This window comes from Hermetia illucens, chromosome 1 (genome assembly GCF_905115235.1).
Source record: "Hermetia illucens chromosome 1, iHerIll2.2.curated.20191125, whole genome shotgun sequence".
In the NCBI taxonomy this organism is placed as follows: Eukaryota; Metazoa; Arthropoda; class Insecta; order Diptera; family Stratiomyidae; genus Hermetia; species Hermetia illucens.
Window position 1 is genome coordinate 6,452,873 of NC_051849.1, and position 25,057 is coordinate 6,477,929.

Here is a 25,057-nt window from a genome sequence, read left to right on the forward strand (position 1 = left end):
TCAAGGAAGTGCCCTCTCACCACTCCTCTTTGTCCTTGTTATGGACACCGTCACACGGGATATCCAACGTCCAGCGCCCTACACACTGCTTTATGCAGATTATGTTTTCCTAGCAAAATGATCTCGAGCAACTTGTTCAAAAATGGAATGATCGCTTCATGCAACACGGTCTCAGATTGAATTTAAACAAAACTAAATTTTTGATGACCGATCCCTATGAAACAGGCACAATCACTGTCAGCGGCAGTGATCTGCCCAGAACTGAGCGATTTAAATACCTCGGGTCACCGCCATCAGCCAATGGAGAACTGCGTTATGAAATTGCTTCACGCATTAACGCAACCTGGATGAAGTGGCGTTCCACAACTGGTGTCCTTTGTGATCGACGTATCAACGAACGTCTCAAATCTAAAATTTACCGCAATGTCGTCCGTCCAGTCGCTCTCTATGGTTCTGAGTGTTGGCCGACCATAAAAGACAATGAACGGCGTCTTGCGGTAATGGAGACGAAGATGCTACGTTGGACTAGTGGGGTCACACGTTTAGATCACATCCGAAATGAGGATATCCGCGATCGTTATGGGGTTGCATCGATCGTGGAAAAGTTGCGAGAGAGGCGTCTTCGATGGTATGATCACGCAATTCGTGCAAACGAGAATTCACTTGCCAAGATTGGTCTGAGCGTCGAAGTCGATGGTAAACGACCAAAAGGCAGACCTAAACAACGGTGGCTTGATACGCTAGATGGGGATTTGAAAGCCTCGAGATTGCACCCAGATCAGGCATTCGATAGAGCCAAATGGCGAAATCGATCACGACGAGCCGACACCGCTTGTAACAGCAGAAGTTACATAATTTCCTGGTTTGATTTTCAGGGTTCGCTGCTACATCAGGCAAAGTATCGCCTAAAATGGCATCGATGTTCCTTTTTGGGCAGCGACTCAAACTTAGTGTTCCGATGCGACACCTTACCCAAGGCTCTTTTATCTTATCTGACACTTCTTTGATAAATGCTCGTCTTGTCATTTGAACACTTTTTAGTGGAATTTGTTCGCGTATTCTGCACACGATCCAATCAGATCTTTTCAGTGGAGGAGCGTCGTTGGGGATGTTTGCGTTGCTCCATCTGCCGTCGTCTCCTTTGGCAGTGTTGGGCAACCATTGCCGAGTTCCTCACGGACTTTGTTATAAGACGCTCTTATGGTCCGCATCTGATTTTTAATGGCGTGGTGTACATTGTAGGGAACCTAGCCTGGTGAACTCATTCATTTTGATTGAATTCCCGCAGGTGTCGCATGTTAGCCGGGTTATCTCTTTTTTCGTGGTGTCGGTGCTCCTATCGGTTCTTCTGTCACATTAGCTACGCTGGAAGTAGAGCTCTTGCTTTAGTTTAATTCTCTTTCGGTTCTTCGCCATTGGCGAATTTCTAGTGAAGGCCCATCGGAGGTCATATTCACTTCCGATGTTGGAATAGCGATCTCTACCCCGAGTTGGGTTTTGCGTTCTGCCATGCTTATCCTCTTGTTCCGAGATGTTTTTTCGAACGCTTTACTTGAATTGCTCTACATGAAATACATTTCAAAAAGTTAAATAAATTTTTTCTCCTCACTAGGCCTTGAACCCGGTTGTGATCGTTCGCAAGTAGACGCGAGAGCAATGAGCTGTAATCAGGGTTAGACACGGGTACTTCCATATGGCGCTACTGTAACTTGTAGTTGCTAATATCGTATGCCTAGTTCCTCTTTCCAAGGTGTTACCTTTGAATAAGGACCATATTGAGGATAAAACGCATAAAAAATTTGACACGGGAAAAATTTCGTTTACTTACAATACGATCTCTATGACACGGAGCCGAATCGTCCTGAAACATTACTTCATCAAAGTGCTCATGCAGTGCTTCTGCCGTCTGAACAACGCAGTCATCGATAATTTTTTTGCATTTTCCTGACAGCATCGCTTAGAATCGAAAAACTATCAATTCCTTTGGATGTTATGCATCCCCACATCACTGGGGGTCAAATCTCTCTCCTTTTCTTCTTCGCAGCGGAGACGGACTGGCAGATTCCAGCAAATTGAATTTCGACTCATCAAAGAACACAACTTACCACCAATAGTCCACAGTCCAGTCATGTCGTTCCAATGCCCAATTCAGCCTTTTTTCGAGCATAGCCTTCGTTAAAATCGGCTATTTTGTTGATCTTCGAACTCTGAGTCCTAATTCATTCAATCGTCGCATCGATTTTCCCTTTCAGTACGTAATTGAGGAGCAGTTGCCTTGCTTTAAATAAAAATCCTGCTTCGGTTAAGGCGCCCCTAGACCTAGCCAAATACAAAGGGGAAAGTTTTGAAGTATCGACAACTCGAAGGAATGCCTGGGAATGCGTATGCCCATTTATTCTAGCCGCTCGTATGCACATATTTATTATAGCGAGTTTTATGCAAGTTTCATCTATTATTTTCCATATACTAAAATACTATAGATAGCGTCCATCTTACAGGCTTTTTGCTTTGAATTTATAAATAAAAATTAAAATTAATCTTTTAGACCCTAATTTGGACAAGGCTTGGCTTTGATCCGGCGGAGCTTATTTATTCGTTCTCCCCTGGCGACCAATTATATTCCATCCTTACAATTTTCGACATCCCTACCTCAAGAAAACGTGCACGACACACTCCGCACTTGTCATCTTTTTCTCTTCTTCTTTTTCCCGAAAAAAAAAAAACCAATTCCCCAGCCATGTAGCGCGGCAAACCAGAGCAGGGTGCCACATGGACAAATTTCCCTTCCGTGGCAGAAGTGCGAAGGTTCAAATTTGAAGTTTAGAATTTTAATTTCAAATTGGAATACTAGAACCTCAAAGGCGGCCAGGAAAATTATATTGGCGTAATGGCAAGCTTTTTAAAAGTTGTGGCCTCGAACAGAAGAACGTATTAGTCATTTTCCCAATTGGTAGTCGGGTTAGCTCATTCGGGTCCTCCCCTTTTCAGCCGCAAACTTGGTCCAGGTGGCGTCGATGAGGGTATTTCGAATTATGAATTGCCGGATTTGATTAAACAAGTCGAAAAGGCACTGAAGGAGTGCAAATCGGTTATACCAAACATGGCACAGCTTAGAATACCTAACTAGGCTCTTCCGAGAAGCAGGTATCAACCAAAAATTCACAAAGAAGGGGAAGGAATGAGGGAGATAATAACAGTTACGAACTCTCCAGCGTACAACATAGCTAAATGGGTGATATGTGAAATGCAGAAAATTGGTAATATTTACAGCACCACAACAGTAAGAAATACAGCAGAAGTCTGACTAACCAAATCAACAAGTGGCACCTTAATATAAAATTCACGATGAATGAGGAATCAGGAGGTGGTATCCCCTTCCTCGACATCAAAATACTAAAAATTCCTTTTTAGTATTTTGATGTTGAGGAAGGCGAACGGCTTCGAATTCGACATATATAGGAAGCTATCGAATACACAATGTACCATCGTCAGGACGTCTAACCACTCACACCAGCATAAAGTCGCCTAAAGAAAGTTTGGTAAAGAAAAGTCATGTAGCCGCAAAAAATGGATTTCCGCCAACTCTATTCATCATCATCACCATCATCAATGGCGCAACAACCGGTATCCGGTCTAGGCTTGCTTTAAAAAGGAACTTCAGACACCCCGGTTTTGCGTCGAGGTCCACCAATTCGATATCCCTAAAAGCTGTCTGGTGTTCTGACCTACGGCCATCGCTCCATCTCAGGCAGGGTCTGCTTCGTCCTCTTTTTCTACCATAGATATTGCCTTTATGGACTTCCCGGGCTGGATCATCCTTATCCATACGGATTAGGTGACCCGTTCACCGAAACCTATTCAACTGGATTTTTCCCACAACCAGGCGGTCATGGTATCGCTGATAGATTGTGTCGTTATATAAGCTACATACCTTATATACCTGAAGGATTGGGATTGAAAGTGTTACCCCCATTGGTGAGAGGGTAACAGGAGGATAAGGGAATCGACAAAATCATAAAGCTCTGCAAAGGTGTCAAGGGACCCCGAATAAAGAGAGAGAGTAAAGAGAAAATCCAAGCCCGGGATGAAAATAATTCGAAAATACGGGGCCCGGGTGAAAATTATATGGGTCTGAGAAGTGTCTTTTATTATAATATTATAACATTTCTATTCCGGATCTCCGAGAAACTCTTGGATTTGTTTCTAACCAAACTGTGCCTCCTGGACTCCTGGACAATTGTCATTTGTGATTTTGCCAACCTTGCGAAGGAAAGGTTTACTGTAGACATGGTTTGAGTAAAGTCTATTGAAGGTTTTTACAATTGCTACATTATTTGTTGAGATGAAAGCTATTATTTTAATGCGCAGTTCCGGAAAGATTGCCGTGAAATCTTTGCCTTTTAATCTCGACGTTGCCGGGTACCTTGCCAGTCCCTGCTTGATTTTCTTCTGCACCACCAATAGTACATCCTTAGCTGCAAAGTATGAAACCATGGTAGGGTAGGTAGGTAGGTATCAGTGGCCGCTCCGAGGAGCCCAATTAGCGCTTTGGTGCGCCGTTTTGATGCCACAAACTCCTAAGACCGTGACTGTTGTTATGGGAGCAGAGAAGCAGAGTACAGCCGGCTCGGATCTTCAGAGTCAGCCCGTAGCATTCACGAAGGAAAGCAGCTCTCCCACCCTCCAGCTAGAAATCTCTCTGAGGTCCCCAAAGAATGGTTTACCCAGTGTCCGCAGCCTGACTCTAGCCAGAGCTGGGCAATCGCAGAGAAAGTGCATGAGGGTTTCCCTTCCATCTCCGCAGCTTCGGCAATGCGAGTTGTAGGGTATTCCGAGCCTAGCGGCATGGCCCCCTATCGGTCAGTGCCCCCTGCAGACCGCCGTAATCTTCAATGCATTTGCACGCGTCTGGCACAGGAGTGCTCGTGATCGGGCTATGTTGTAAGCGGGCCAAATTCTCCTTGACTTGGTACAGCTTGTAAGCCTTCGCCATCTCAGGCCCCTGGCTGCTAGGCGGTGCGAGTAGACTCGGCCCCCGACAGCGGCCAGTGGAACACCGACTGTATTCGCCGAGGGATTGCCAAGAGCAGAGCCTTGCCTGGCCAATTCATCAGCCCACTCATTCCCCTCTATGTTCCTATGCGCGGGAATCCAGAGGAGAGTGACCTTGAGCGTGCGCCCAGATGGTTGAGCGCTTCTCTGCACTGCCCCTCTAGCCGAGAAGATGTCGTAGTTGAGTAAAAGGCCTTGATGGCCGCTTAGCTGTCAGTCAGAATGGCTATGTTACGCTTGGGGCTCGAATCACGCTCCAGCCATCGACAGACTACCAATATCGCCCGTACTTCCGCCTGGAATACACTTGCGAAATCTGGGAGATCATACGACTTGGATACGCCGTGTGTATTAGAGAAAACTCCCGCGCCGACTCCATAGGCCATCTTTGCGTGTGACATAGTCCGTGGGGGATGCCCAGATTTCTCGAGGTATTTCATCTAGGATGTTGATGTGGCCGTAGGACTTCGCTGTCCAGCATCCGGACTCACGTAGTCTGACGGCACTGCACGCTGCAACATATTTGAGGTCTAGGGGGAGGAGATGCAGGAGTACATTGAGAGCATCTGCCGGGCAGGACTGCAGAGCCCCCGTAGCATCTGCACACGCGGTTCTTTGAATCCTATTAAGCTTCGTTCTATTGTATTTCTTCTTCAAAGCCTGCCACCATACAATAGAGCCGTACGTCAGGATCGGACGCACTACAGCGGTGTACATCCAGAGAACCATCCTCGGCCGGAGACCCCATTTCTTTGCAAAGGTTCGCTTACAGGCATAGAAGGCTATACAGGCGTTCTTAACCCTCAGTTCTATGTTCAACCTCCAATTTAGCTTAGGATCCAGGATTACACCCAGATACACTTTACATTAGAGGAAAGAACCAATCTTGGTTCATTCAGTCGTGGTAGATGGAATTCAGGTATCCTTGTCTTGGTGGTGAATAGCATCAGTTTCGTTTTGGTTGGGTTTATGCTGAGTCCGCATCTTGCGCCCCACAGGCACACCTTTCGCAACACCTTATATACCTGAAGGATTGCGATTGAAAGTGCTACCCCCATTGGTGAGAGGGCAACAGGAGGATAAGGATGCTCGCTTTAATGACCGCCTGGTCCGGGGAGTAATCACCCGCTTCCTCCCGCTCCTTTGTTTTCGTCCCAGACTGCCATCTCCGGCATACTGTTTAAAAAAGATTTTTTGTCTGGCACTGTATATAGTTTTCATAGCACTTTGTTCAGAAAAGGTTTCATTAATTGATTTATTTTATATTTTCAGATTGTCCAAGAGTTCGGCTTAGAAGCGGACCGCCATCATCTGCGTTGTCTATTTGCGGCCATTGACTTTACCGAACCAACATCAACTCCGCAACATTGTAAATTACTTGGTATCGAATTGAACGAACAATTGAATAAACTATCGTTAATATCAACACTTTGTTTCGCAATCGAGCATAACGTGCAAAAGGTAGGGCTTTAATTTCTCTTCTAGACTAGATGGTTCTTATCGATAAAAGTTGATATCAATTATCTGCATTTGCTTCTCCCTTATAGTCTTTGAAACCATCGGCTATCCTCATCTCACAAATATCTAAGGCCTGCGGTAATTCAAAGCTACTCGAAGTTCTCATTGCGCTAGCGCTTACCCATTCGAATCACATCGAATTATCGAAATTCGCTGGCGATCATCTGAGACGTTCGTTACCAGCACTAATCGAATCTTATACGGAAAACGAAACAAACTCAGAACGAAGTCTTAACGACATATCACCGGATCTACTACAACTAATACTATCGTTAATTTGTCACGGCGAACAATATATCAATTACGGTCTAAGTCGGGAAACGTTTGAGAAATTCATTAAAAAATTACGCGAAGATTTTCCACGAGAACGGGTCCCGTTGATTATTGCACCGTTCCTCTACGCTGAGTCAGAGGACGAAATCGAAGGTGGAGTTCTCTTGGACAATTTCACCGAGTCCTTCTCAGCGAATTCGCGCATAATGGACACATCTTGGTCAAATTTAGTAATGGAAATCGGCTATGCATTCACAGCTACTGTAGAAGACTGTAAAAATCACTTGGTGAAAGTATGCGGCCGTGACGTGCAAAGCCAGGATGTCGCGAAAATCATTGGTCTGATGTGTCGAACACATACAAATTTGTCAGAATGTAATGTTAACTTGCCGACTCCAGCCAATTTTTGGCCTGGACAGACTGGAAGCGAAGCGAGCGGTATAGATAAGAAGGACCTCACGAAAGCAACAAATGATGGTACGCAAACGTGGAAGCCGGACGTTTTCGTCCAGGCTTTAAAAGAAGTAGCACCGAATATCAATTGGAAAGATGTTTGTGTAGGATTGGACCACCCCGAGTTTGTAATTAAGGATAGGATCGGGTTGAATTTGCTCGTGACGATTCTACGGCTTACTGGGAATCACACTGTGGTTATCTTCATGGAGTGCGTTTACCGCCATTGGCAGCATCTGGAGGGCCAATTGTCGATCGTGGGCATGATCCTGAAATATCCAGACATTATTTCGTTTGCAGATTACATAGTTGCAGCAGTGCCTATGGAGTTGCTCAAAACTCCGCCGGAAACTGATAACAAAGAAATTGGGGCTTGGAAATCTCTACATCTGGTGGAAGTTTTACTGTACATAGCTGAGAAAGGATACAACAATCAGGTGCACGAGCTTTTCAAATTCCCAGTTCAACAATGCCCGGATGTCCTTTTCATGGCTCTGCTGCAAATCAGTCCGCCTATGTCAGGCTTGCGGCAGGAGTTGTTTTCCACCTTGATTCCTACTTTCTTGAGCAATCATCCGAACTCGGGAGTGATCCTACACCACGCCTGGAATTCGTCGAATTTCAGCCACGCCTTACGAGTTATCATAATGCATTCAATGTCAGAATGGTACCTTTGCGGGGAATGTGATCAATCGAAGTTGTCGCGAATTCTGGATGTAGCACAAGACTTGAAGGCTTTGTCTAGCTTGCTGAATGCCCGCTCTTTTTTGTTTGTTATTGACTTGGCGTGCTTAGCTTCTCGTCGGGAATATCTCAAACTAGAAAAGTGGTTAAGTGATAAAATCAGAGAACATGGTGAACCGTTTGTTCAAGCAATCGTGAAATTTCTACAACGGCGATGCCCACAAATAACCGGTGCGAAAATACCAGAAGACCAGATTCCGAAAGCTGCACAACTGCCGCACGAAACTCTAACAACAATGCTATCATGCCTGCAGGCTTGTGCTGGGAATGTGCAGCCTGAATTGTACGATATGATCGTGCAAATGACGGCAAACTGCAACATGATGATCCATAAGAGGCAGCCGCCGCCACCTGGAGTGTTGCGGCATCGTGGTCTGGACGCGACACCATTCAATGCTAATCTGAATGCACAGCAAATGTTCGGAGCAGCCGTCGACTCCATGTCTTTGAATACCAGCATGGCTGGTTTGAATGTAGGGGGACCAAACAGTGGATTCAACTTTGGGAATGTTTTCGGCAATCTCGTGTCGAATCCTGCCTCACCATCGCGGCTTCTGAATCCAGCATCAAATAGCCCGTTTCCGATTATGTCACTGCCCGTGGCGCCTACGAATGTAAATAATATGGGTCGAATTCAACCAACCCCACCGACGGGCGCTGCTTCACCAGCCGGCATTACTGACATTATGCAGACAATTTCGAAAGAAGTGGATGACGAGGCCAACAGCTATTTCCAGCGTATATACAACCATCCACCGCATCCTACACTCTCGATTGATGAAGTGCTCGATATGCTGCAGCGTTTCAAGGACTCAAGCGTTCGTCGCGAGCAGGAGGTGTATCAATGCATGTTGCGGAACTTATTCGAAGAGTATCGCTTCTTCCCACAATATCCAGAGAAGGAACTTCAAATCACTGCACAACTCTTCGGAGGAATAATTGAGAGAAATTTAGGTCCAACTTGTTTTGCCTTGGGTTTGGCGCTGCGTTTCGTGTTGGAAGCGCTTCGGAAGCCAGTCGGATCGAAAATGTATTACTTTGGAATTACGGCTCTGGATCGATTCAAGTCGCGTCTGAATCTTTACAATAAATATTGTGAATATGTCCGATCGATTCCTCATTTCAACGAGTTCCCACCACATCTCATACAATATGTGGAATTCGGCCTTCAAAGTTTAGAGCCGCCTACAAAACCACAGGGACCGGTTTTACCACCATCAATGACAGGTATGCTGCCACATCAAGGCCAACAGCCACCGCAGAATGAGCAATTGTATCGCAGTAATTCAGTGACAGGCAACATTGCCACCACCCCCACTCAGACGAAACCAACATCCTTGACTTGTCAACCAATCCATCCTTCTCGAGTGAAATCGATTGCCACTGCCACCAACATTGATACTTTGTTGGTAGCAAACGCAGATCGTGAAGAAAAAATCACAATTCCTCCCGATAGTATTCAGGATAAGACAGCGTTCATATTCAACAATCTGAGCCAACTGAATTTGCAGCAAAAGTGCGAGGAAATCAAGGAAATCATGACGAAGGAATATTGGCAATGGCTGTCCCAATATCTGGTGCTGAAACGAGCATCGATAGAGTTCAATTTTCATACGCTTTATTCAAACTTTTTGGATGCTTTGAAAAACAATGAATTAATCAGACTTGTTACGCGCGAGACCTTCCGCAATATTCGTGTCCTTCTCCGCTCCGATAAGGGAATTGCAAATTTCTCGGATCGCAGTTTACTTAAGAATCTAGGTCACTGGCTCGGTATGATGACATTGGCGAGAAATCGACCAATTCTTCAGATAGACATCGACTTGAAATCTTTAGTTGTCGAGGCTTATCACAAAGGCCAACAGGAGTTGTTGTATGTTGTGCCGTTTGTGGCGAAAGTGTTGGAGTCATGTGCGAAAAGTAAAGTGTTCAAACCCCCAAATCCTTGGACAATGGCGATAATGAACGTTTTGGCGGAGCTTCACGAAGAGCAGGATCTGAAATTGAACTTGAAGTTTGAAATTGAGGTGCTCTGCAAAACGCTGAACATTGATATCAACGAGCTAAAGCCACCAGTATATTTGAAAGATAACGACAGAGCCGGAAACATTGAGTGCCAACTCTCTTCAAAACCGAAACAGGATGTCATTGCGATGGTTGAAGATCAATCGCTTGCTCAACTGAATCCAGCATCGGTACCAGCCTCATCGCCCAGTGCAAGCAGTGAAAGCGCCGGACAACCGGTCATAAATCCTCCTGAGCCACGCTTCAGTTACGTCGACATCTGCGTTAACAACTATTCGACAGTTGCTCAAAATCTTGTTCTTTCGCCGAACATCGCAATACTACACGCCAATCCGAATTTCAAACACATCGTGCTCGGAGCCGTTGAACGAACCATCACTGAATGGCTTCAACCGATTGTCGATCGTAGCGTTCGTATTGGTGTGAAAACATGCGAGCAAATAATCCGAAAAGATTTTGCACTAGATCCAGATGAAAATCGCATGCGAACTGCAGCCCATTATTTGGTGCGTAACTTGACAGCTGGTATGGCAATGATAACATGCAAGGATCAACTTACCCAGGCGTTATCTGGTAATATAAAAAAAACATTTTTGACTGCATTGAACCCACCACCGCAAATACAAGATGCCGAAGCGGCAGCTATTCAATTGGCCAGTGACAATGCAGAGCTTTGTTGCGCCTTCATTCAGAAGACGGCCACCGAGAAGGCTATTCCGGAAATTGATAAACGATTAGCAGCTGACTTCGAAGCTCGAAAGCTTGCCAGAGATGAAGGACGGTAAGTTGTGTTTTTAGATTATTTCTATGTTTCGGATGAGGGTGAAATCCCTGCTTTTGTGTGTATGTGTTTAAATAAAAATATCATTGCAGCCGTTATTGTGACCCTGAAGTGTTGACTTACCAAGCCGAGCGCATGCCTGAACAGATTCGACTGAAAGTAGGCATTGTCCCATCGACTCAGTTCGCTGTCTACGATGAGTTTGCTCGGAAAATTCCAGGTTTCCAGCCATTAACTGAGCGGGACGCTGCGATTTTTCTGCCTAAAACATCAATTCCAGTAAGCATTTTCACGGCATACTATTTTGAATTGTGTAGATAAATTTCCTTTCCCCCCATAGGAACTGCTTCAGACAAATACAAGCGATGAGCTTGGAATATTGTATGCCGAGCTTGCAACCAAAATGGAATCGTTTTTGCACAACACCGTCAACATTTCCGCTCTACAGTTGCAAACAACCAAAGTGCATAACGTTCTGAATGCACTGATTGCAGCCCGACGACACCGAGAGAGCGAAACTGCTGTTACTATGCTCACTCGTGTAGTTGAGGGATTAACAGAGGGTCTTGTAAATGTCCCTGATCAAATAGAGCCCATGAAAATCTATCGCGACATTCATTTGCGAATTTTGAACTTATTGCGTAGTATTTTCGGTGCCGCAGCTACAGAACGAGCCGTGACGAAATGCATTTTCGAGATTGGAGAAGAATATCGTTACAACTTGGAATCCATGAAACTCCTAGTGAATTCACGATTCATTAATATTCCGCAATTAGATCAACTTTTGAGCCAAGCTATGGACAATGGAAGTAACTACTTAGCCACTACGTTTGCTATGCAATTTGTACAACATTTCTTGATTGACGAACGAATTAATACTCCGTTCACGGAACAAGAAATGTATTGTACAATTGATTTGTTAGCGAAGCTGGCAGCACATCATTCGGGACCAGAAGGATTGGCGCATTTAATGGATTTGTTACGTATCAACCACGATCCGAATTCATTTATAACAGAGCGACCAGCCGGACCGTCGCAATATATCCATTCGGGAATATTACATGTTCGGGTGAGTAATCATTTGCTTTTCGTAATTTCCACATAATTAATTGACAGGTGTCGAATGCCAATTGCCTTTTTTTGGTCAGGCATTAATATCTCTTCTGTCGTGCTTTTCTCTAAATTTCGAACGCCTTTCAACATTCTTCGTATTCCTCCATCATGGATACGTATCTGCATTCGAGGACGCACATACCGGCCTTTTACCGACTAAAACCTTCCACATTTTCCCCGTGGGACCACTGTTCTGATATTGCTTTGCGGCGCTGTCCAGTTTATTAACTGTTCATGGACTAGCTGTTGGTGCATCAGTTTCATCGCTTCAATTACTGCATTCCACGCAGTATCTGATTTCACAATATAGCTAACCAGATTTCCTACCGTTAACGGAAACCCTAGCGCAATCTTGAGATTTCTCCTTGGGCGTTCGAATCTTGGGCAGACGAAAAAACGTTCTTTGCATCTTCTGCTGTACCTTCACATGTAATCGCCAGATTGCTTCATCCAAATCAAATCTATAGAGGTACGAGGGTAGTTCAATAAGTCTTTAGAATAAAGTGTAAAAACAATTTTTCTGAGTAAAGTTTTTTTTTATTTTTCAACATAATCTCCTTGGAGCTCTATATACTTGGTCAATCGTTTTTCAAGTTTTTTTAATCCTTCAGAAAAGTGTGTTTTCGGAAGTTCCTCAAAATAAGCACTTGCAGAGGCAATGACGTCTTCATTGTCCGTAAATCTCTGTCCACCGAGCCATTTTTTCAAGTTTGGAAATAAGAAAAAGTCACTGGGGGCTAAATCTGGTGAATACGGTGGGTTTTCGACCAATTCAAATTTAAATTTTTCAATTTTAGCCATTGAAACGAAGCACGTGTGAACTCGGGTGTTCTCGTGATGAAAAAGAATTTTTTTTTTCGCCAAATGTGGTCGTTTTTTAAGGTTTTGTGTAAATACAAAACCTTATTAAAATCGGTTTACTGTCTGTCTGTCCGTCCGTCACACGCATTTTTCTCGGAGACGGTTGTAGCGGTTGGCACCAAATTTGGTAGAAAGGTGGGAACTGTGAACGCTCACGCATATGGTGAGTTACATCCTTTTACGTTGAATTTAAGGGGGTCCCCATACATGCGAAAGGGGGATGTACATTTTTTTTTCATCAAATATAGTCGTGTGGGGTATCAAATGAAAGGTCTCGGTTAGTACTTTTCGAAGCCGGTCTTAGTTTTGACATTTACTGAAAAGGTGGGGAGTGCGAGGGGTTGAAAGTGATCATTTTTTTAACCAACCCATTCTCAGAAACTACCCAACCGAAAAATCTGAAAAAAATCAAGGGGCTGCCAATATATGGTGCCTAGACTCTGAAATACCCTCCATACCGATACCTGTTCAAATAAAGTTAATAATAGTACATTACCATAACTTTCAGTAATTGACAGGAAAACCCCCCTTAAGTCCATCCTAGAATCACAAAACTTTGCACCAATGTATGCTAGAGCATGATACTGCCAAATTTGGTGAAAATCACACTATTACTAACGAAGTTATACTAGGTCAAAACTGTCGCTTCTGTGCAAATTTAAGACTATGAATGTCAATATCACTTGAAAGTGGAAATTTTTCACATAATATATGCATATTTTACGTGTTACATGCTAATGGAACAAATGCACACTCAAATCTCTTAATAAAAGAAACACACAAAACCTTTCATACCTGAAGCGTCTAGCTTCCAGTTTCCCGACTTATTTAATTTCTTTTTTCAGCTGCCCTAATAATGATGCATAATACTTACCGGTAATTGTTTTACCCTTTTCCAAGTAGTCAATAAGGATAATTCCACGGGCATCCCAAAAAACTGTAGCCATAACCTTACCAGTTGACTTTACGGTCTCCGCCTTCTTTGGAGCTGGTTCACCCGTACCGATCCATTGTTTTGACTGTTCCTTCGTCTCAGGAGTGTAGTGGTGTATCCATGTTTCATCCGCAGTCACAAACCAACAAAAAAATCCCTCAGGATTTCGACTTATGCGCGCCAAACAAGCCTCAGAGGTGACCACTCTATTTCGTTTATTCTCAGTTGAGAGCAAACGCGGCACCCATCTTGCTGACAGCTTTCTTATGCCTAATTTTTCATGTATAATTGAAAAAACTGTACCTATTGATATCCCTGTGGCCACAGCTAATTCGCGCACTTTTAATCTTCTATCCTTCAACACCATATCGTGGATTTCATTGATGATTTCGGGAGTAGTCACTTCTACGGGCCTTCCTGAACGTGGTTCGTCACTTGTTGATTTACGACCACGCTTAAATTCATTTACCCAATTATAAACCATTGCTAAGACGGGGGCATATGTGTCATGAACCGAGTCTAATTCATTTTTTATCTCATATGGAGTTAAGCCCTTTAAATGAAAATGTTTTATTACCACTCTGAACTCTTTTTTTTTTTTATATTTTTTTTAACAAGCAATTTTTTTTTTCAATTAATTATAAAAACACGTAAACTCAGAAGATGTGGACTGTGACTGCATTATATATCTAGTCGGGAGTGGCGCTGACTAAAAACAGATGATTTAGGGCGATTCGCGCGCCATCCGTTGGTCATTCTAAGGACTTATTGAACTACCCTCGTACTTTCTGCACCCTCCATGTCCACTTAAGAATTGAGTCCAGTTGTATCTCTCTCGTCTCGCCATGGTTTCGTGTGGTCCATATCCTTATGTTCGGAATTAGCCGCGACGAAATGTGGACAAGTTGAAAAATTATAGTTTTTTGACCGAAATTTTCAGTCACATTTAAGAAGCAAGGAGCGGAAACGCGAATTATTGCGCTTAAAATTTTTTACCTGCAAATTTGCAGACACTTTTCAATATGTTGGTGGTACGAAAGCATCCCCAAATCACTCTGCTCACTGGATGCCATGATATTCATAGAATACACTCGTCGCTATATCGCTCTCCGGTTCTTCTGCGTACATACTGCATTCCATCATTACGAGAAATGTTGAACTTCGTTTCATCTAAGAAGATCACATTCTTCCAATCATCAACAGTCCAGCTTTTGTGGTCCTTAACCCATTGAAGGCGTTTCCGTTTCATTTGAGCCGTCAAGCGCGGTTTCTTAGCGAACCGGTGTGCACATGTCCCAGCCTGTTGGAGCCTTCGTCGTACAGTCCTTGTTAAAACTGGTGTTCCTCCAAGTCCAACACAATGCCTTCTAACCTTCCTCAGCCTTGATGCGGTCTCTAAGACTAAATCTCTTCAAAATTCGATCTTCATTTGCAGAAGTTTTTCTGTGGGCTCCTGATCCTATTTTTCGCTCATTAGACCCAGACATTGATATTTATTCGGCTATTTATCACAGATCAAAGGGCCTTACTCTTTTTTGAATCATTTTGGTCGGTAGACGAGACTTGAGAGTTTTCATCCACTTTCCGTCAGTCCGTCAGCTGTTTCTGCGGCCATTGAATGCAGTGTCAGAGGTGAATTCATAATGGTACCTAGGTTCGCACCTCCGATGTGCCGCCACACCTCTATATCCACTGACCATTCTTCGCCTGGTTCCATGCTGTTTGCCACGCAGCCAATAATCTCATTCGTTCAGTTTGCTTGTTAAGGCTCGCTTCTTGCTTCTCGTACAAGCGGCTTGCTTCATCGGGTAAAACATCCACTGGAATCATCCCCGAAATTACGCATGGTGCCTCATAAAATGTTGCCCAGTAGGCGGAATAAGTCCAGAGAGCACTTACTCAATATGCAGCTTGATACTGTCTGCGATTTTTTACAATTTTTACCGCAGCTGTCTACACTGGTGCCGCGTATGAAAGAACAGAGCTGACGACTCGCGATAAAAGTAATCATCGGCTGTGTTTCGGGCCGCCTATATTTGGAAGAATCCTTGCTAATAGTCGCTGCTTTTTACCGAGTAAGCTCTAAATGGGGTTTACTCTCAGGTACTTTAGCGATGGCTGGGTGCCAACGGTATGTTTTTTTTTGGGGGTAGGGTAGGTGAATGCATTTACGCACACAGTGTTGGACTCCCGATTCGGTACGCCGTCGGACTACCAACTAAACACCTCCCCATCGTCAGAGAGCTAGCCTGGAACCGTTTGTCACATTACTTCAGGCCAGCCTCCGAACTCTCCCGCCTTGCGGAGCCTTCAAATCAGGGAATTCCTTTCACCAACGGGAGGGGAGAGGAGGAAGGGAACTGTCAGTTCAAGGAACCCCCTGCCATCCGGCTCCTCCACCGGTCGAGTTCTATCTTCTTAGCAACGAGAAGGGCCCGAACGTAATGGGCAACACGGTTCCAGCTGTCAGCAGTCCTCAGCATCTCTTCCACAATGTTGTCTGGGAAGAGATCCCCTGTGTTTAAATAGAGCTGCTGACGAACCCCATCCCACCTCCCACAAGAAAAAAAAGTGTGGTGGGCATCGTTCACAACTCCATTGCAAAATATACAATCCGAAGAACGCACCTTTCCAATCTTGTGCAGGTAAGACTGAAAATTTCCATGCCCACTTAAAAATTGGGTAAGGAAATAGTCGTCTCACCATGCTTCCGATTCAGCCACGCACCTAAGTTGCCGATGAGCCGCGCAGTCCATCTGCCTCTAGTTTCATTTTGCCAAGAGAGCTGCCACTGGTCTAGAGTGTGTTGCCGTTCTTCGCGAGCAACCACCTCCCTTGGCTCATCTCCCTTGGGCTTGTATATGGGCTGACGCTCCCCAGCAAGAAGGGCAACGGGGATAACTCCCGCGATCACCATCACGGCCGGTTCAGAGACTGTGCGGTACGCAGACGCCACCCGTAAAGCTCCCCGTCTCTGTACTTGCGCGAGGCGTCTACGATATACCTCCTTGTTAAGAGCGCCAGCCCATACCTCTGCGCCGTAGAGCAGGACAGATTGCGTTGAGCTCATCAGGAGACGTCGCCTACTAGACGTAGGACCCCCAATGTTTGTCATTAGCCTACTTAACGCCGAAACTCCAGCCGCAGCCCTGTTCGCTGCTGCTTGGATTTGCTCAGAAAAGCTCATCTTTGAGTGAAGAGTCAACCCGAGGTACTTTACCGCTGATTTTGACTCGATTATCGACTCGCCGAACGATATGGGATGCAAGGTCGGAATTCTCTTTTTAGTCAGGATGACTACTTCGGTTTTTTCTAGTGCAAGGTTGAAACCATGAGTAGTCATCCATCCGCTTACCCGTCGTATCAATATGCCGAGTCTGCTTTGCGCCTGTTCAACAGTGCGCAACAAGCGCTGCGACATCATCTGCATAGCCGACCAGGCGCGACTCTTCTGTCATGTTGAGTTTAAGTAGACCGTCATAGGTAGCGTTCCAGAGATCCGGCCCTAGGATGGATCCCTGTGCTACCCCCGACGTGACCTCCATCCACCTTTGACCCTCTAGTGTTTCATAGAGCAGGGAGCGGTTCCTCAGATAGTCCCTCAAAATCCGTAAGAGGTGCCAACGGTATGTGGCCGATGCAAATCTGAACAATTTTTCATTTTTATCGCTTCGTAAAAAGTACCAGCTCCGTTTTCGTTTCGGCAAGCTTCAGTCCGGAGTCTCCAAGCCAAGACTGGTTCGTACAGATAGCCTCACTCGCATAAATTTCTACTTCGTCAGGGTGATTGGATGTTATGGTCATCTCAACATTGTCTGCGAATCCCACGATAACAGCCTGCTTAGGTGCTGGGAGCTGTAGAACGTCAACATACATTATGTTTCATAGCAGAGGGCCTTGAACAAACTTCTGCGGAACTCCTGCCGTTATATCGTATGTCTGCAACGCTTCATCTGGATCGTATAGTAACTTTCGCTGCAGAAAGTATTCGAAGATTATATTTAATATATAATTTAGCGTTTGTGCCGCGATGAGCGCTTCGATGATACAGTTCCATCTGGCAGAATTAAACTGGTTTTTGATGTATAGAGTCACCAGTATTTTCCTTCGTCAAAGGCTTTCCTGGCTTGTCCAAAAATTACTCCGCTGATCGAGCCTTCAGAAGCCAAACTGCCAATCAGATCAGCCACCAGCCACTATTAATTATTTGATATAGTCGGTTATATAGTATCCGCTGGAGAACCCTGCCTATTGTATTCAAATGACAGATAGGTCTGTAGGATGTTAGCCCGCCTAACGGCCTACCTGGCTTCAGGATCAATACAAGTTTTTGTAATTTCCACTCCACGGAAAAACATGTCTGTGGATATTTGTGCGAAAATTGTTGGTGTCATTCTCATTGCCAGTTTCAGTACCTTGTTGGGATTCGATCAATACCGGGGGCTGCGTTATCCTGGACTCGTTTTACTGCGTTCAGAACATCGTCTGCGGTTACTGGAGGGATATCTTCGGCGCATAGTGAGATTTGTACTGTATAAGGGGGTAAGTCGCTCCCGAAATATATATTTACGTTTAAAACCAAAATTTGTAGTTTGGAGAAAGCTATCCATTGTCTATTAATTTCAAAAAGAGACAGTTTTTAAAAGACCGGATGGTACCAGCTTTCAGTCTCCAGCCGACAAGGCCCATATTTCAGTCTTAAAGGACGCTCCCTTGCGGGACACAAAGCCGCAAACCTTACCCACAAATGAAGGTAAGAGCAAGGCACTCTACAGGGCATAGACGCATCTCCACCGACACCGAAGAGGCTTCCATTGTGAGGTCTACAACTTTTCTTTACACAAAATAAAACGCAAAAATTGCGGTACTTTCGCGATATATTATATGGAAAGGAGAGGAAACTAAAATGAGACATAGGAACACTTGCTTCTGGGAGAAAAGGCGTGAAACTTAAAACTTGAAAAATGAAGTCACATGGAGCCTAGTCGGGAACAATGTTCAGAAGCTACTGAATCTCTACTCGACATATCAAAACGAAGTTGTGACCCGGAAATGGCCATTTTCCACTGATCCAATTAATTAGAATCTAAGAAACGTTCGGGCTTCACATTGAGTGCTATTTGTAATGACTAATTGGGGAAGCGTGATGGTCTTTGATGTTCTCTCTCTGCCTTGGCATTCTCCAGTATAATAGCCTGAGAATACCAAGGCAGAGGCGAACCTCAAAGGCCACGCCTAATCATACATCTGAGTTTCACGCGAACCCCCCTGTTTGTGAATTTTCAGGATGCGGACCCATGCATCGGTAAAGGACAGTGGATTTTTGTACAATGATACGTAAGGGATCGAAGTGCCCAGGAGACCCCCCTCCCTTTTTCCTGAGCCTGGCTAGCGCAGACTGTCTACAGAACACTTCAAACGAGCTTCAATATTTCTGGGTAAACCTTCAATTTCGCCATCTTTTTACGCTTTTGGGTTAGCTCTCCTTTCTTGGTCGTCGCCGGCCACTGCGGATGGTCTTCTGACTATCGCCAATCCCGTTTAGTCGTTACAACCAGCAAGCCAGGGATAGACATATAGAATACCAGCAAAAAATCAGACCTTCTAGCGTAAGTTGTTAATCAGGCGGGAAACTTTTCATAAAACTCGTAATCTCACGCAGAAACAAAGGTCATCCTAAAAGACTCCGATCGAATACGCTAGCGATTCTCCTGTCTGGGTCTGAGTCTAGTGCCATGGAAAGGGTCTATGTGGAACGATCCCAGTCTGTCAGAAGTTATAAAAGTAAAGCCAGCGGAAGACCACCTGACCAGATGCTAAGTAACCATGAAAGTGCACCACCACCCAAAACGGTTTCAATCTGGTAACAGGCAGCTCGGCAAAATTACGACAATTTCCGTGAAGTGTGAAATCCGTGAATACTAATACCGTTGTGAAGAAAGTTGGCCTTCTGCGTAAAATAAATGCGGACTTTCAATCTAGGGATGGGCAAAGAGAATAAATTCAATGTATCTATCTCAAAGTCACAATAAAGGAAAGCGTACAGTGACTCACGGTTTCGCTGTAAATGGAATCTGTTCAAAAACATTTTGATATTTTATTAAAATATTTATTTTATTCAAACTATAAAATAGAAAGGAACAAAAGCAGGAAAACAAATTTAAATAAATTTTTTGAGTACGAGGAAGAAAAGCAGATACTTCGTAATACTTCAGCGTGATCAATTTTGTGACGTCCTGGATTCTCATAGTCGTACTAGAAACTAAGTTTTCACTGATTTCCTATAGTATTGCACTCCAGGATGCATGCACATTTGGCCAAGATTCGGTTAGTGTCCCCGACTATCCTGTGGCCGACCGTTATAAAACACTCCAGAGATGTTCAGTGGGATTAGGTCTGGATGTTGGTAGAGGACAGTTTAATGTTTTTGTTTCGCACTGCTGGAGCTATGCAGATCATTGTCCTGTTGAAAGACAATTACTTCAAGCATTCGCCTGTTCATCGAATTGTTTATTGAATATTTTCAATATGTTGAAGTCTGTGACATATTTCTACAATAATGCGATATTTATCGCTTCCTATACTGCCTACAAGCTGCTATCTCAATATATGGCTAGGACTCCGCTTGCGGTTCGCCTTATTTTTACAAGCAATTCGGATTTTTTTTAGCGGATTTTGCTTTTTACGTTAACAGATTCTAACTGGCATTGAAATTTGTCAATGCTCTTCCCCAATGTTGTTGGTTAAGGTCTTGTTCTCTTATCCCGTGCTTATCGTTGATAACAAGCCCCTATTGTACGTCTTACCTTTATATTTATGTAATATTTTTTAATTTGACATCGTTTTACAAAGTGAACACAGCCACGCGAGAATCTCACAAAATTGATCACAAGGTGATTTGTCATACAATCCAAAATTAATATACTCTTAGTTCTGACTAAACTCGGTAATACTCGTATGTTGATAATGGAAGTTAAAACACTAAGAAACAAAAATTTGAAATGCTGTTCTCAGATTTGTACATATTGAAACTACAACCTTAAATAACAAGCCAGAAACCCGGAAGCTTGACGCTTCAAGTATAAAATGTTTTGTGTTTCCCTATGTGAGGAGCATAACGTAGTTCTCCATTTAAATCGCTTAGTTCTGGGCAGGTGACTGCCATTGCCAGAACTGAGCGATTTAAGTATTTCGAGGGGCAGGTTACTGCCATTGCCAGACTTCAGTGATTCAAATATCTCGAGTCAATGCTATCAGCCAATGGAGAACTGCGTGATGAAATTGCTTCACGGATTAACGCAACCTGGATGAGGTGGCATTCCACAACTGGTGTTCTTTGTGATCGACGTATCAGCGCAGGTCTGAAATCTACAATTTACTGCAATGTCGTCCGTCTGCCGCTCTCTATAGTTCTGAGTTTTGGCCAACTATAAAAGACAATGAACGGCGTCTTGCGGTAATGGGGACGAAGATGTTGCATTGCACGGGGGGGGAGATGTTGAAATGAGAATATCGACGATCGATATGGGGTTGCACCAATCGTGGAAAAACTGCGTGTGAGGCGTTTTCGATGGTGTGGTCACGTAATTCACGCTAACAAGAATTCACTTACCAATATTGGTCTGAACATCGAAGTCAATGGTAAGCAACCAAAAAGCCAGCCTGAACAACGGTGGCTTGATACACTGGATGGGGATTTAAAGGCCCCGCGATTGCAACTAGATCAAGCATTTGGTAAAATAAAATGACGTAGCCGATCACGACGAGCCAACCCCGCTTGTGAACGGGACAAAGGCTGAGAAAAAGGAAAAGATGTGAGGAGCGACGAGTGCACGACAGCTTCCTGTCACATAGCTAAAAATTCCATTTCCCTCTATTTTTTAGAAACCCCTGTATTGATAATAGTCAACCTCATATATTTCACACTCTGAGTTTAATATTATTAGTAAATGCCAAGAATGTAGCTTACATCAAATATAAACAAGTCGGGAAACCGGAAGCTAGACGCTTCAGATATGAAAGGTTTTGTGTATTTCTTAGCATGTAACACGTAAAATATGCATATATTATGTGAAAATAGCCACTTTCAAGTGATATTGACATTCATAGTCTCGAATTTGCAGAGAAGCGACAGCTTTGACTTAGTATTACTTTGTTAGTAATAGTGCGATTTTCACCAAATTTGGCAGGATCATGCTCTATGCAGTAGCCTATATTGCTGCAAAATTTTGTGATTCTAGGGTGAACTTAAGGGGGGTTTTCCTGTCAATTACAAAAAATTATAGTAATGTACTATTATTAACTTTATTTGAACAGGTATCGGTATGGAGGGTATTTCGGAGCCTAGGCACCATATAGTGACAGCCTCCTGATTTTTTTCAGATTTTTCGATTGGGGAGTTTCTAAGAATGGGTGACCACTTTCAACTCCCCACACCCCCCACCTTTTCAACAAATGTCAAAACTAAGACTGGCTTCGAAAAGTACTAATCGAGACCTTTAATTTGATACACCACATGACTATATTTGATGAAAAAAAAATTTACACCCTCCTTTTGCATGTATGGGGACCCCCCCCTTAAATTCGACGTAAAAGGATGTAACTCACTATATACGTGAGCGTTCACAGTTCCCACCTTTCTACCAAATTTGGTGCCAATCGCTACAAGCGTCTCCGAGAAAAATGCGTGTGACGGACAGACAGGCAGTAAACCGATTTTAATAAGGTTTTGTTTTACAAACAAAACCTTAAGAAAGGTTGGGGAGAATTAGATTCTTCTTAAATGGAATTTTAATATTTCATTCGAATGTCAATTATTCTCGTCAATTATGACGTCAGCATCTTATTTGTATGGCTTTGGAATCAGTTAATTCGCGCGAAATTGCTAAATTTTAACTGCTATAACTTTGACGTTAATGGCCAGATTTCCATGAAATTTAGCACGTATATACGTATCTAAGCGCACCATCCTGATTTTTTTCGGATTAAGTTGGATAGTTTTCGAAAATTAGTTCTGTTTCATTTCAAGTGTGTATATTTTGACTTGTTTCTGGCGCACTTTGTAATTTACGTCAGATTCTGAAAGTGCCAATTGAGACCTTTCATTCGATGAAAACTATTTTTACATCCCCCCTTTACATGTATGGGGAGCCCCCCTTTAAACTGCACACAAATTTGTCACTCACTGTATGCTTGGAATTTCATATTTCCCATGTATCCACCAAATTTCGTTCGGATCGACTTAGCCGTTTTGAAGAAAAGTGCGTGTGACAGACGGACAGGCAATGAATCGATTTTAATAAGGTTTTGTGTGAAACAAACAAAAAAACAGTGGAAATCGAAATATTTTTTTTTAACACCTGTAAAAATTTTGATTTTGATTATTTTCAGCTACATTGAGGTTCATATTCTTAGAGAATAAGTTAGTGATGTCAAATTAAAATTTTTGGTTTCAGATAAAAATTAGAGTCGCTACAATAAATTCCGCTAAAAAAAAAAAACGCCTTCTAATGAATGGAACGAACTTAGTAGCACCAGGAGCGTTTTGCATTGACCGGAAGAAATGGTAATCACTTGGTGTCAGGTCCGGACTATACGGTGGGTGCGATAGGACATTTCATCCGAGCTCCTGTAGCTTCTGGCGGGTCATCAAAGATGTGTGAGGCCGAGCATTGTCCTGGTGGAACAGAACAACATTCCTATTGCCAATCCTGGCCGCTTCTGGTCAATCGTCTGCTTCAAACGGTCGAGTTGCTCAAATTAGAGGACTGAATTGAGGGTCTGACCATAGTTGAGCAGCTCATAGTGGATGACTCCCTTCCAATCTCACTAAACACACAGCAAAACATTCCTGGCCGCAAATCCGGGGTTGGCGATGGTTTGGGCCGACTCGCCACGATCTTTTTCGCTTGAGGTTGTCGTACGTGATCCAATTTTCATCACCAGCCACCATCCGATTGAAAAATGGGTCGAATTCGTTCTGTTTCAGCAGTGCATCGCAGGCATTGATTCGGTCCAAGAGATTTTTTTGCGTCAACTCGTGTGGCACCCAAACATCCAGCTTTTTTTGGAATCCAGTCTTCTGCAAATGGTTTCAAATGGTTTTATGGTCCTTACCCAGTTCCTGGCCAATCGAGCGAATGCTCACATGCCGGCCTACTTGGATGATTTCGACGATTTTATCGGTTTCCCCGACGATTGGCATGCCAGTACGGGGTGTATCTTCGACATCCACTACACCAGAACGAAATCGATCGAACCAACGCTGTGCTGTGCGAATCGTTTCAGTATCGGACCCATAAACTTCACAAATTTTTTTGGCCGCCTTCGTTGCATTTTTACCTTTCAGGTAGTAAAAATGTAAAATATGACGAATTTCTTCCTTGGTGGACTCCATTTTTGACCCGCTATAACTTGAGACTGGAACGTACGATCATAAAACTGTCAAAGAGACACCTGTAGCCCAGATTGTCGTCTTCAAATCGCCGTATAGTATGACCCGATGCGATAAGTACAACACAAGATTGTAGAAACATGAAAAAGTATGTTTTTAAGGTTCTACCCATTTATTCAAATTCGAGAAAAAACAATTAAGTTACAAACACCGAGAAGGTCGAGAGAAAGAGTGCGTAAAAGAGTCGGATGGCGTCGAATTTATATATTTGCCGATCCATATATATAGTGTTAATTTGTTGAGCATATCAGCTGTTGAAAGGCGTTGCCATGTTGGTGCTGTCATGTCATTACCATGTCGCTACACTGCTCCCTCCTGAGTAGTTTTGACGGTTAACGGCTGGAAAACTACGTATCGAATATTACTCGCCTCCCACTCGCTGGTTTCGCTCTTGGTCCTACAAACGTTTTGGGAGCCAAACTTATTGGTCGTTGGGCTGCTTCCGTTGGATCAGATGTTGTTGCTTTGCCCTGAATTTCCATTTTAAAAACGTTGTCGGAAAGTCTCTGCTTTTAACACCTTATATGGTCCTTCGTACGGATGCTCTAGCGGCTTCTTCACTCGATCAATCCGCACGAACACGTGTGAGCATATATAAAGATCCTTGTGGACGAACACCTTCCTTCTATCATGTCGAGAGATTGGCGTTGAACGAACTTGCGTCATATAATAATAATAATCGTTGGCACAACAATCCATATTGGATCAGGGCCTTGAAGTGTGTTAGAGCACTTCATTCAAGACCGTAACGGTACACTACAGTAGACTGTAGGAGACAATGTGGTCAGCATTGCGCTCGCCCGAGATTATTACCCTGATTTGACTCAGGTACTCATTCACAGCTGAGTCG

The 25,057-nt window shown here is 43.7% G+C and overlaps 1 protein-coding gene across 1 annotated transcript in view; it reads left to right on the plus strand.

Moving 5' to 3' along the window:
* The window catches only part of LOC119661456 (CCR4-NOT transcription complex subunit 1), a 49,788-nt gene that overhangs the window by 15,620 nt on the left and 9,111 nt on the right, over window positions 1–25,057 (plus strand). The window contains exons 2-5 of the mRNA XM_038070812.1: window positions 6,325–6,513; window positions 6,600–10,846; window positions 10,939–11,125; window positions 11,187–11,915. Coding sequence (XP_037926740.1) covers window positions 6,325–6,513; window positions 6,600–10,846; window positions 10,939–11,125; window positions 11,187–11,915 — 5,352 coding nt within the window. The remainder of the gene's footprint in view (window positions 1–6,324; window positions 6,514–6,599; window positions 10,847–10,938; window positions 11,126–11,186; window positions 11,916–25,057) is intronic.